We start from the raw sequence: 13,762 nt of genomic DNA, 5'->3' as shown, positions 1-13,762 counted from the left end.
ATAGATCCTAGGAGTCCTGAGTGCGGCACGTCCCTACTGCAGAGCCTGGAGGGGACACGTGCCTCTGAATTCCTGCACTGTCCAGACCGCAAACCCTCCCTACATGCTGTGGTCGTCTTGGTCCCTGCTGGAGGGAATGAGCCCAGCTCTGTGTCTGGCCCTACCACCCCCTGCTGGACAGCATCAGAACCACCCAGCCTGTCGCCCAGCTCTGGATCCTCATACCCAGGCCCCTCCCCACTCTGAGGAAGCTCCCAGTCAGGGGCCTTGGGACAGGGACTCTCCCAGAAAGCAGCAGTAACACGACAATTCAAAGCAAATAACTTTATTAGCTGAGCGGGAAGCAAGGGGGGGGTCTCACTGGGGGGAAGTGAAGGTGCTGAAGTTGGCGGTGGGGGCACAATAATGTGGGGGTTGGGGGACAATCAGCAGAGAAGGGGGGGCAGGCAGTATCTCTGGGGGCCTTTCAGGGCTGGGCTGCCAGCTGCTCGGTGGCGTCTGTGGAGGAAGAAAGACGCGGGGTCAGATCTGTGCATTGGGGGCAACAGGCCAGGAGCAGGTGTATGGGGTGGGGACAGAAGGAAGGCAGCATTTGCTACTCAACCCCACTGGCCATGGGATCAGTGCCTCATTCCCAACCTGCAGCCCCCCCACGAGCTCAGTCCTTGGCTCCTTCCCCCAGCTCTGCTGGTGCCCCTCAATCCCAACCCGCAGCCCCCTGCTTTGCCAGCCCTGGGATCCCAAACCAGCTCTGCCGGTGCCCCACCATCCCGACCCACAGCCCCCTGCTATCCTATCCCTGGGCTCTGGCCCCCAGCTCTGCCAGTGACCCTCAGTCCCGATGCATGGCCCCCCTGCCATCCCAGCTCTGCTGGTACCCCTCAATCCCAACCCGCAGCCCCCTGCTTTGCCAGCCCTGGGATCCCAAACCAGCTCTGCCGGTGCCCCACCATCCCGACCCACAGCCCCCTGCTATCCTATCCCTGGGCTCTGGCCCCCAGCTCTGCCAGTGACCCTCAGTCCCGATGCATGGCCCCCCTGCCATCCCAGCTCTGCTGGTACCCCTCAATCCCAACCCGCAGCCCCCTGCTTTGCCAGCCCTGGGATCCCAAACCAGCTCTGCCGGTGCCCCACCATCCCGACCCACAGCCCCCTGCTATCCTATCCCTGGGCTCTGGCCCCCAGCTCTGCCAGTGACCCTCAGTCCCGATGCATGGCCCCCCTGCTATCCCAGCTCTGCTGGTACCCCTCAATCTCAACCCACAGCCCCCTGCTTTACCAGCCTTGGGATCCCAAACCAGCTCTGCCGGTGCCCCACCATCCCGACCCACAGCCCCCTGCTATCCTATCCCTGGGCTCTGGCCCCCAGCTCTGCCAGTGACCCTCAGTCCCGATGCATGGCCCCCCTGCCATCCCAGCTCTGCTGGTACCCCTCAATCTCAACCCACAGTCCCCTGCTTTACCAGCCTTGGGATCCCAAACCAGCTCTGCCAGTGCCCCACCATCCCGACCCACAGCCCCCTGCTATCCTATCCTTGGGCTCTGGCCCCCAGCTCTGCCAGTGGCCCTCAGTCCCACTGCACGCCCCCCACATCATCCCAGTTCTGCCAGTACCCCTCAGTCCTGACCCACAGTCCCCGCCTTATCCAGCTCTGCCGGTGCCCTTCACTACCCCCTGCTATCCCAGATGATGTGGTTCTGGGGTTAGGAGAGCTCCCCCCACTGCACACGGTGCTGGGTTCTGCTTACCCATTGCAGGGGGGAGGGATGGGGTCAGGATCAGGCTAGAAAGAAGAGAAGGGTGAGGGTTAATCCAGGGAATCCTCCCCCAAACACACCCAATGCCCAGTGGGGGAGGGGGAAGGCCCCCATCTACCCTCCCTGGGTGCCCACAGGGTCCATCAGAATATGTGTGGGGCAGGACAAGGGGGAGGGGAAGGGCCCCCATGTGCTGGATGGGGAAGAGTGCAGGCGCTAGGGTGGAGGTACAGGGTGTTAGCGGCAGCAGGGGGATGTTCTCATGGGAAGGGGAGAAGCATGAGTTGAGGGGTGAGGCCCAGGGCTGGTGGGGAGGGAGGTTGGGGGGTGGAGGGCACTCGGAGGATGGGGAAAGGTTTTGGGCTGGAGGGTGGGAAGGGGTCGGGGGGATGTGGGGGCAGGTCAGGAGGCTGTGGGGGAAAGGCCCGGGGGGAGAGGTTCTGCAGCGGGAGGGGTGGCCAGGAGCAGAGGCTATGGGGGAGCACTGGTAAGCAGTCAGGGGATAAGAGGGAAGGTCCCCTCACAGATCAGTAACTGGTTACAAGACAGGAGACAAAGGGTAGCACTCAATGGTCAGTTTTCACAGTGGAGAGAGATAAACAGCGGTGTCCCCCAGGGGGCTGTTCTGGGACCAGTCCTAGTCCACATATTCATAAATGATGTGGAAAAAGGGGTAAACAGTGAGGCGGCAAAGTTTGCAGATGATACAAAATTACTCAAGGTAGTTAAGTCCCAGGCAGGCTGCGAAGGACATATCCCAACTCTACATACAAAATGATGGGGTCTAAATGGGCTGTTACCGCTCAAGAGAGACCTTGGAGTCACTGTGGCGAGTTCTCTGAAAACATCCACTCAGTGTGCAGCAGCCGACAAAAACGCTACCAGAATGTTAGGAACCATTGGAAAAGGGATAGATAATAAAAGAGAAAATATCATAATGTCACTAGCTAAATCCCTGGTACGTCCACACACTGAATGCTGTGTGCAGTTCCGGTCGCCCCATCTCAGAAAAGATACAGTAGAATTGAAGAAAGTGCAGAGAAGGGCAACAAAAATGATGAGGGGGACGGAACCACTTCCGTATGAGAGACTGAAAAGAGGCGACTAAGGGGATATGATGGTGGTTTATGAAATCAGGACTGGGGTGGAGAAAGTAAATGGGGAAGTGTTGTTTACCCCTTCCCATAACACAAGGACCAGTGGGTCACCCAATGAAATTAACGGGGAGCAGGTCTGAAACAAACACAAGGCCGTATTTCTTCACACGACGCACCGTCAGCCCATGGAACTTGTTGCCAGGGGATGTTGTGAAGGCCAAAAATCTAACTGTGTTCAAAAAAGAATTGGATGAGTTCCTGGAGGACAGGTCCACCAATGGCTATTAGCCAAGATGGTCAGAGATGTACCCCATGCTCTGGGTGTCCCTAAACCTCTAATTGCCAGAAGCTGGGACTGGACGACAGGGGATGGCTCACTCGATCAATTGCCCTCTTGTGGTCATTCCCTCTGGGACACCTGGCACTGGCCACTGTCACAGACAGGATATGGGGCTAGATGGACCATTGGTCTGACCCAGTGTGGCCGTTCTTATGGTCTGAAGCTTGCTGACAAGGTCCTGGAGGATAAGGGGAGTCACAGGAGAGCCCTGAGGGACTGGTGAGGAGAGGTTGGGGGGAAGAGTGGGGGAGACTATGGGGGGATTGGTGGGGCAGGGGAGCTGTACCAATGGGGAACTAGAGGAATGGGGGGCTGGGGAGAGTCCTATGGGTCAGAGTGGGGGGTTGTGGGGGCTGAACCAATGGGGAACTTGATGGGTTGGAGGCCAGGGGTTGGGGGGGTCCTGGAGGGGCTGGGAGAACTGCAGGGGGGATCCATGGGGACTGTACCAATGGGGAAGTAGAGAGGTGAAAGTTTGGGGGGGCATACCGATGAGGAAGTAGAAGGGTGGGGGTTGGGAGGGCAAACCAATGGGCAAGTAGAGAGGTGGGGGTCTGGGGGCTGTACCAATGGGGAAGTAGAGGAGTGGGGGTCGGGGGGGGCGTACTAATGGGGAAGTATTGGGGTGGAGGTCAGGGGAGCCATACCAATGAGGAAGTAGAAGGGTGGGGGTCTGGGGGGGTCTGTACCACTGGGGAAGTAGAGAGGTGGGAGGTCTGGGGGGCCATACTAATGAGGAAGCAGAGGGGTGGAGGTCGGGGGGTGTATACCAATGGGGAGGTAGAGAGATGGGGGTCTGAGCGGCCATACTAATGGGGAAGTAGAGGGGTGGAGGTTGGGGGCACCGTACCAATGGGAAGGTAGAGGGGTGTAGGTCAGGGGAGCCGTACCAATAAGGAAGCAGAGGGGTGGAGGTCGGGGGGGCATACCAATGGGGAAGTAGAGGGGTGGGGATCTGGGGGGGCCGTACCAATGGGGAAGTAGAGGGGCAGCTTCTCCTTGTAAATCTCCTCATCCTTCTCCTGGAAGACGCAGATCACCAGCCGGTCGACCTGCCAGGTGTGAGTGGGGATGTGGGTCAGTGGTGGGGAGGGACTCCAGCATTGGGGGTGGGGGGAGGACTCAAGGGTTGGCGGAGCTGAGAGCTGCAGGTCTGGGCACCTGGCCTTAAAAGACTCAACTCCTCCCCTGATCATCACCCCCCCTCCCCCGGGTCACAATGGTGTGAGCACAGCCACAGGCCCGCTCACAAACACCCATGTGCATACACGTGCACATTCACAGTCACCCACGTGCACGCTCACAAGCCCATTCACACTCATGTGCATGCTCACACCCCCCCATGAGAACGCTCCCCCCGGGTGCACAATGCCCCAAGCACCTCCGTGTTCCCGTGCACATTCCCGCGTGCGCCCGCTGTTCACACCCCCGTGCTCCCATGGGCAGTGCGGTGCTCGCGGACCTGCCCCGCCCAGCAGAGGGCGCCCACGCTTCCCCTCACCTTCTCCTTGTTCACCTCCAGCCACTCCCGCAGCGTCCTCAGGACGACCTCGGCCGCGGCATCGCTGGGGTACCCTGGGGGCAGAGCAGCAGGGATCAGAGCCAGGGCCTGGAGCGAGCCCCCAGCCCAGGAGAGGGGTCAAGTCCCAGGCCCAGCCCCAGACTCACCGAACACACCCGTGGAGAGACAAGGGAAGGCCTGGGAGGAGAGACAGTGGGTGAGAGAGACACCTGCCACCCCTGCAGCACCCGCTGCCCCCAGGACCCCATGCCCCACACAACTGCCACCCCAGACCGCTCCCTGCCCAGCACCCCCCCCAGCACCATCCTCCAAAACACTGCTCCCCATCCCTCCCACTGCCCTCTCTCATTGCCCCCCACAGCACTGTCCCTCATAGCACCCCTCCCTACAACGCCCTCTCCCAACCTGCATCACCTCCCTCTGCCCTCTGCAACCTCTTCCCCATTTGCATAAACCTTTCTCCCCAGCTGCATGACCCCCAGCAAATCCCAGCCCCTCCCTCATGCACCTCCAGGCTCTCTCACCACGGTGCGGAGTTTGTTTTCCACGGCCAGTTTCAGGCTGTTCTTGTAGCAGTTCTCCAGCTCCTTTTCCTGGGACGCACTCGGCTCCCCCTGGGCAATGGGACCCACTGCGTGGATGACATCTACACCGGGGGAAGGGAGGGGGATAAGAGCTAGGGAGACCCCCTGGCCTCGCCTGCAGCACAGCACCCCCTAGTGCTGGACTGGGGCATGCATTGACTGCAAGGGAAGAGCACCCCCTACTGAGCCCCCGCCCCTCAGCACAGCGCCCCCTAGCACCGCACCGACTGTGAGGGGAGAGCACCCCCATACTGAACCCTGCCCTGCCACACAGCGCCCCCTAGCGCCGCACCGACTGCGAGGGGAGAGCACCCCCTACTGAACCCTGCCCTGCCACACAGCGCCCCCTAGCGCCGCACCGACTGCGAGGGGAGAGCACCCCCATACTGAACCCTGCCCTGCCACACAGCGCCCCCTAGCGCTGCACCGACTGCGAGGGGAGAGCACCCCCTACTGAGCCCCACAGCCCCTGAAAGTCTTCCATTCATAAGCTGCCCCAACTCAGCCTCAGTTGGCAGTGGGCAGGCTCAGGGCACAAGCTGGGGGTGAGGGCAGCAGTGCTGCCTGGTGGCTGCATTTGGTACTGAGCCCCATGCCCCTGAGCCAAGGGGCAGGGAGAGGGGGGCGGCTGCAGTGAAATATGGGCCCAGCAAGGGATGGTTTTAAGGGGCTTTTCCAGGCTGATCCCTCCCTCCATCCCACCCCAGACACCCCGTTTGACTCTATCCCTCCATCCCTCCCTCCCCAGACACCCCCATCTCTCCCTCCCACCCCAGACACCCCATCTATCCCTCCCTCCCTCCCCAGACACCTCCATCTATACCTCCCTCCCCAGACACTCCCATCTATCCATCCCTCCCTCCCTCCCTTCCCAGACACCCCCATCTATCCTTCCCTCCTTCCCTCCACCAATCCCTCTCTGCCTCACTCCCTCGACACCCCCATCTATCCCTCCCTCCCTCCTTGCCTCCCCAGACACCCCATCTATCTATCCCTCCCTCCCTCCCCAGACACCTCCATCTATCCCTCCCTCCCTGACTCCCTCCTTCCCTAGACACCCCCATTTATCCCTCCCTCTCCAGACACCCCCATCTATCCATCCCTCCCCGATCCCCAGACACGTCCCTCCTTCTGTCCCTCCCTCTCTCCCTAGGTGGCTGGAAGATGACAGTTGCATTGCCAACACGCAGCTGGTCTCCCTCACCCCCACGGGCCCTCCCTGGCTCTGGTCCCAGAGTGGCCCAGTGAGATGGGTCCATGTGGGCACAAATCTGGTGCTGAGCGCCCCATGTGACACAATCTGGTGCGAGAAGCCAACCCCGGCTTGGGGGTGTTCGAGTGCTCCTCACGCATCCTATGTGCCTGGTCTTGGGTTGGTCTACTGGCTCCCCACCCCACCCCACCCCACCCCCGGCTGGCGCCCGGTGTCACAAATCTCTCCCCATCTCAGACAGCGCCATGTGGCTGCCCAGCCCTTGGCTCCCACTCCGCCAGGCTAGATCAGGCCTCGGAGTTAGTGACCGATGCCCTGAGAACCAGGACTGCTCGGCCTGGGGCCTTGGCAATGGCTGGCCCTTTCCAAGCGTCCGCAGAGAACAAACATCAAGTCTGTCCCCGAGTTTGCCATTGGCCAAAACTTCCCCGCAGTTTTATTTTTGGTTCAACCCAAAACGATCCCCCCCACCCCCGACTTTTTGGAACCACCAGCAAATCCTCTGCCCAGCTCTGCCCACCACGCCACCAGACTGCCTGGCCCTCAGGCATCCCTCTTGCTCTGTGTGCGTCTGTCCATCCTGTGCTCCCTGGACAGGGATGGATATTAATTGGGCCCCCACTGGGAGACGCCCTTCCCATCACGCTCCCTTCGCCCGTTTCCATGTCAGACAAGGATGCTGGACGCTGCTTGGGGCCGGGGTGGGGTGTGGGACATTCACACACGTTGCATAGAATGGGCATCAAGGATCAGCCTTGCCAACCCTGGGAGTGAGGAGGGTTATCTTGCCCACAGCCGGACCTCTTTCCCCACCCAGGTCACCCAATAATGAACAGAGACCCCCGCAACTATCCCAGCCAGGGCTGCCCCCCAGCTCTGCTGGTGCCCCCCAGTCCCGACCTGCAGCCCCTGAGCACTGATTACCAATTAAACTGAACTGCAACACTGACAACAGAGACCAGGCAGCTCATTGCATGAGTGACAGGGGGTTGGATTTGAAGCTGGGGATGGGAGGTGGGAGCCGCAGGGGACCGGGCAGAGGGATAGCTTGGTGGTTTGAGCATTGGCCTGCTAAACCCAGGGTTGTGAGTTCAATCCTTGAGGGGGCCATTTAGGGATCTGGGGTTGGGGATTGGTCCTGCTTTGAGCAGGGGGGATTGGACTAGATGACCTCCTGAGGTCCCTTCCAATCCTGATATTCTGTGATTCTATGACTGGGGACCACCCATCTATTTCCTATTCCTGACACACACATGCAGAGAGTGCTGAGCAAAGGTCAGAGCTATCATTTCTCCCCAGGCACTGTGCCCACCTGGCCCTGGGACTGGTTTGATCTTAGACCCAGGTCTGGAAATGTCTTGACAAGATCGCCCCCTGCCCCTTCCCCAGCTGCTGCCCACCCCCAGGCCTGGCTTTGCTCTCTTGGGGGCAGCATGGGATGCAGAGCCCTTCCTAACCTTTGCCCAATCTGGGTGGAACCCAGGAATCCTGAATCCCAGCCCCCTGCTCTGACCCACTGGATCCCACCCCCGCCAGGAGCCAGGCACAGAACCCAGGAGTCCTAGCTCCCAGCCCCCGCACTGTAACCCACAGACATGCCCCGCAGCCAGAGTCCTCCCAAGGTCCTGTCGCTGAACAGAAGAGCTGTCAGCCCAAGGGCTGAGCCCTGCTTCATGCCCCATCAATCAGCAGCTGCTCGTCCTTCGGCTCCAGCAGCAATGGCCCTGACACCTGCCTGGCTGCAAAACAGGACTCCTGGTTCTGTCCTTGCGCTGGGTCCTGGCTCCCAGCTGCCCCACCCCCCCAACTTTAACTGTTAGACCCCACTTCCCCACCAGAGACAGAACCCAGGAGTCCTGGCTCCCAACCCCACCCTCCCCCTTTGACATCCCCAGCAGCCTGTGGGCTCTGGCAGTGACTCGTACCACCCAGGGAGGTGCCGGCTCCATTTAGCCCAGGCTGCCTGGCTGCTGTTGTGCCCAGTCCTGCTGCTTGTGTAAATGCCAGTTGTTTCAGTGTGAGTGGGGCTCCATTGTGCCAGGTGCTGCCCAGACCCCGACTGAGATCAGGGACCCCCTTGTGCCGGGTGCTGCTCAGACCCCGACTGAGATCAGGGCCCCCTTGTGCCGGGCGCTGCTCAGACCCCGACCGAGATCAGGGCCCCCTTGTGCCGGGCGCTGCTCAGACCCCGACCGAGATCAGGGCCCCCTTGTGCCGGGCGCTGCTCAGACCCCGACCGAGATCAGGGCCCCCTTGTGCCGGGCGCTGCCCAGACCCCGACCGAGATCAGGGCCCCCTTGTGCCGGGCGCTGCCCAGACCCCGACCGAGATCAGGGCCCCCTTGTGCCGGGCACTGCTCAGACCCCGACCGAGATCAGGGCCCCCTTGTGCCGGGCGCTGCCCAGACCCCGACTGAGATCAGGGCCCCCTTGTGCTGGGCGCTGCCCAGACCCCGACCGAGATCAGGGCCCCAGTGTAGCAGGGTGTATTGGGAGTTCTGAGGCTCAGGTGTTTTGTCGTTGTAGGGTGTTTTGGGAGCATGCTGCTGTGTTTTCATGGCAGCTCCCTAAATCCCCCCGGGGTGTAGATCTCGCAGCAGGAGCAGACACGCTGTCAGGTAAGGGAAAGAGGTTTATTGTGGGGGGGGGCGTGGCAACTGTTTATCCTGGGATCCAGCTCCCTGCTGAGCCCCCCAGCCCACTACCCCTAACACAGCACCCCCTCGTGCGGTGAGGCTGAGGCCAGCTCTGGCTGGGGGGGCACAGGGCCCCCTGCAGCACAGAGCAGGCACCAGCTCTGAAGGCAGCGCTGCAGGGGATGGGGATGGGGTGAGGCCCAGGTTGCTGTCCCTGGCACTGGGGGCTCTAGGAACCCTCCAGCCCTGCAGGCACAGGGAACGGGCTCTTGGACGCCGGCCACAGGGAGAGCCGAGCTGTGCGGGGACATTCAGTCCCAGCAGGGAGATGGGGAGGCTTGGCAGGAGGGCCCCTTTCCAAGGCTGCATGAGGGAGCCATGGTTGGGAGGGGCACAAGCAGGGGACAAAGGCCAGGGAGGGAGGGGAACCAACACCCCAGCCTCGTTGGGACAGGCGATATACTGCCAGGTGCTCTAACCACTAGACCCCACTCCCTTCCCAATGCGAGGGATGGACCAGGCGGGGAGTGAAGAGTGCCACGATGGGGGCATAGGGGGACCCCTGTGACACTGCAGGGGTGGAAGAGCCAAGAGGGCACAGAGCAGCAGTGAAGAGGGTACAGGGGGCACAGAGGGGCAGTGCAGGGGGAACAGGGGGTGCAGAGGGGCAGTGCAGGGGGTACCGGGGGTGCAGAGGGCACAGGGGGCAGTGCAGGGGGCACAGGGGGTGCAGAGGGCACAGAGGGGCAGTGCAGGGGGCACAGGGGGTGCAGAGGGCACAGGGGGCAGTGCAGGGGGCACAGGGGGTGCAGAGGGCACAGGGGGCAGTGCAGGGGGCACAGGGGGTGCAGAGGGCACAGGGGGCAGTGCAGGGAGTACAGGGGTGCAGAGGGCACAGAGGGGCAGTGCAGGGGGTACAGGGGTGCAGAGGGCACAGGGGGCAGTGCAGGGGGCACAGGGGGTGCAGGGGGCACAGGGGGTGTAGAGGGCACAGGGGGCAGTGCAGGGGGCACAGGGGGTGCAGAGGGCACAGGGGGCAGTGCAGGGGGCACAGGGGGTGCAGAGGGCACAGAGGGGCAGTGCAGGGGACACTGGGGGTTCAGGGGGCACAGGGAGTGCAGGGGTCACAGAGCAGCCATGCAGGAGACACAGGGAGACAGTGCAGGGAGCACAGGGGGTGCAGAGGGCACAGTTCAGGGAGCACAGGGAGTGCAGGGCTATGGGGGGTTCAGGACCCTACCCTATCCCCTCTGGCTCAGGGGGGTGTCTCTCTCTGCCCTAGTTATTTACTAGCCCCATCATGTTATTTGTGCATCGTATTAGATTTTGCTCTGGGTTGATCCTGGATGCACCCACCCCTTCCCTACATGCCTGCCTGTCCCTCCTCCCCACCACCCGCCATATCCCCTGCCTGCCTCCATCCATACCCTCCCCCACCTACCCCCTGCCAAGCTCTGGAGCTGGGGACTCCCTCCAGGAGGTGGTTTGCAGAGTGTGTGTGTGTGTGTGTGTGTGAGAGAGAGAGAGAGAGAGAGAGAGAGAGAGAGAGAGAGAGAGAGAGAGATCAGTGTGTGTTATCAATGTGTCTGTGTGAGACCAGTGTGTGTGTGTGTGTGAGAGAGAGAGATCTGTGTGGGTGTGAGATCAGAGTGTGTTATCAATGTGTTTGTGTGAGACCCATGTGTGTGCATTTGTGTGTGTGATCAGTGTGTGAGAGAGATTAATGTGTGTGCATGGGAGATCAGCATGTGTATGTAATCAGTATGTGTGTGGGATCAGAGGGTGAGATCAGTGTGTGCTTGTGTGTGAAATCATTGTGTGTGATCTCTATGTGTGCATGATCAGTGTGTGAGATTGGCGTGTGTGATCAGCAGGGATCCTAGTTTTCCATGATAAAAAAGCCAAAATTCTCAGATAAAAAACCATAGAAATCTTTGTTTTTCCACTATTAAAATTAAACACAGAACTATAGTTCCCCATGCCACAATATATACAGGTATCAGTTGAATACAATTTTTATTGGTATACAGTAGAACCCCATAGAGCTGAGCCTCCATTATCTGGATTTGACCGAACCACCAGCCGCCTGGGGCTGGCTGCGGCTAGGGCTGATGGGCAGCTGGAGCAGGGCTGGGGCTGATGCATGATCAGCCCAGGGCAGCCCCAGGCAGCTTGTGGTTCGGTTAATACTGAGAGCCGGATAAACAGGGTTCTACTGTATATGTTTTTATTTTTATAAAAGTAAAAACTAAAGATTCTCCATAAAAATGCACAATTCTGATCACCAAATGGATTTCTAGGATCCCTGGTGATCAGAGAGTGAAATCAGTGAGTGATCAGTGTGTGTGTGAGATCAGTGCATGTGTGTGTATGACATCAGTGTGTAAATGTGAGATCAATGAGTGTGAGATCAGTATTTGTGTGATCAATATGTGAGTGTGAGATCAGTGTGTATGTATGAGCTCAGTATGTGTGAGATGAGTGTGTGAGTGTGAGATGAGTGTGAAAGATCAGTGTGTGAGATCACTGTGTTTGAGATCAGTGTGAGAGATCAGTGTGTGTGAGATAGATGTGTGTGTCTGAGATCAGTGTGTGAATGTGAGATCAATTTGTGTAAGATCAATGTGTGTGAGATCAGTGTGTGAGATCAGTGTGTGAGTGTGAGATCAGTGTGTGTGAGATAGATGTGTGTGCTTGAGATCAGTGTGTGAGAGATCAGTTTGTGTAAGATCAGTGTGTGAGTTGAGATCAGGGTGTGTGAGATCAGTGTGTAAAATCATAGTGCATGAGATCAGTGTGTGAGTTGAGATCTGTGTGAGAGATCAGTGTGTGAGTGTGATCTGTGTGTAAGATCAATGTGTGTGAGATCAGTGTGTGTGTGTGTGATCACAACCACACCACTCCCCTGCCCCCGTCATTTTCACAGAGTATTGCTGCCCGCCCCACACCATGCCTCTCCCTTACAGCCTGGTCGATAGCACTTTGCATTTGCTGCTCTTGTCTATAATATTAGCCTGATAAATAGAGTGCTGTTTACCCCCCTCGCCCCGCTCTGGGAGGTTATTGATAATACGCATGGCCGGCAGCCAGGGGCCTGCATAACAGATCTCCCCAACGCTGCAGGTGGTGCTGGGTGGGGGGTGTGAGGAGCTGCAGGGTGCAGGGTGGGGCTCAGTAGGAGGCGCTCTCCCCCCTCACTGTCAGCACTGGCCCCTCTGCCCCAGGATGGTGTTAGGAGGAGTTGTGCTGCAGGGAACAGCAGGGAGGCATCTCCTTCCCTCACTGCCTGTCCCAACAGGCCTGCAGATCAGCATCAGCTGACAGCTTCCTGTGCCCAGTGTGCGTGTCTGTGAGAGGGCGGGATGAGGAGGGGTGTGTATGATATCATCGAGTGTGTAACATCTCAGTCTGGGTCTGTGCAGCACCCAGCACAATGGGGCGCTGATCTCGGTCGGGGTCTGTGCAGCGCCTGGCACAATGGAGCCCTGATCTCAGTTGGGGTCTGTGCAGTGCCTGGCACAATGGAGCCCTGATCTCGGTCGGGGTCTGTGCAGCGCCTGGCACAATGGAGCCCTGATCTCAGTTGGGGTCTGTGCTGTGCCTGGCACGATGGGGCCCTGATTTCAGTCAGGGTCTGTGCAGCGCCTGGCACAATGGGGCCCTGATCTCAGTCAACAGTCCTTAACCAGAAGAGCTTACATCTAAATACACAGGTGCTGGGTGGGAAAACAGAGTTGCACAGAGGGGAAGGGACTTGCCCAAGGTAAATGACAATAGACCCCAAGTGTCCTGACTCCCAGTCCAGTGCCCCACCTTCTGGGCTGGGCTCAGCACAAAGACTCCAGCCATTTGCAATAACCCAGTGGGGTTGCAGCCCCCCACTTTGCCCCACATTGCAATGCCCTGCAGGGGAACTGTGCTGTGCATGGCCCCCTCTCCCAGGCATCAGTCGCACGTCATTCCACAATGCAGCTGGTGAGACTTGGGGGGAGGAGTTGAGAACAACCCCCCCTTCCCTGACAGACCTCATTCCTGCCCCCTCCCTTCCAGCCGGATCATGGGGGGGACCCCAGCTCTCTGTGCCTCTGCTCTGGTGGGGAATGCACAGCTCAGGGGTGGGGAGTCACCAGCTACCTGGAGTCTCCTCAACCCAAGGTTCTCTGATGGCAGTGAAAGACAGACCCCCAGGGACACAGCATGGGGGTGACACTGGGGAACCCTGCCCACCCCTGCTTTACACACACACACAGAGCTTTACACATGCAGATGTACTGCTTTACATACACACTGACACACTTGAGGTGCACACTGCTTAACACACACACTGCTTTACACACAGTCACACACACACTACTTTTTATGCACACACTCACACATACACGATAAGCTGTGGAACTACTTGCCACAAGATGTCACTGGAAGGCAGCAAATTCACAAGGAATGACAGGAAGGGCTTTAGAACAGGGAGCCAGGACTCTTGGGGTCATGCCCAGCTCTGGGAAGGGAATGAAGTCCAGTGGTTAGAGCAGGGGACTGGGAGCTAGACTCCTGGAAGGAGTGGAGCCTGGTGGTTAGAGCAGCCCGCAGACATGGTCTGCCTTGCAGGCCTCCTG

At 59.3% G+C, this 13,762-nt stretch overlaps 1 protein-coding gene across 2 annotated transcripts in view; it reads right to left on the bottom strand.

The window, feature by feature from the left end:
* Positions 1-337: 337 nt before the first annotated feature.
* Positions 338-13,762, bottom strand: part of MACROD1 (mono-ADP ribosylhydrolase 1) — a 185,176-nt gene continuing 171,751 nt past the window's right edge. For both annotated transcript variants that reach the window (XM_073354840.1, XM_073354841.1), the window contains 6 exons: positions 5,242-5,363; positions 4,864-4,894; positions 4,697-4,770; positions 4,166-4,247; positions 1,750-1,784; positions 338-498 (listed from right to left, as the gene is read on the bottom strand). In XM_073354840.1, the coding sequence (XP_073210941.1) occupies positions 1,780-1,784; positions 4,166-4,247; positions 4,697-4,770; positions 4,864-4,894; positions 5,242-5,363 (314 nt within the window). In that variant the 3' untranslated portion in view covers positions 338-498; positions 1,750-1,779. The remainder of the gene's footprint in view (positions 499-1,749; positions 1,785-4,165; positions 4,248-4,696; positions 4,771-4,863; positions 4,895-5,241; positions 5,364-13,762) is intronic.

Source organism: Lepidochelys kempii, chromosome 7, assembly GCF_965140265.1.
Source record: "Lepidochelys kempii isolate rLepKem1 chromosome 7, rLepKem1.hap2, whole genome shotgun sequence".
Taxonomy (NCBI): domain Eukaryota; kingdom Metazoa; phylum Chordata; order Testudines; family Cheloniidae; genus Lepidochelys; species Lepidochelys kempii.
This window is presented reverse-complemented; position numbering and strand designations above follow the sequence as displayed.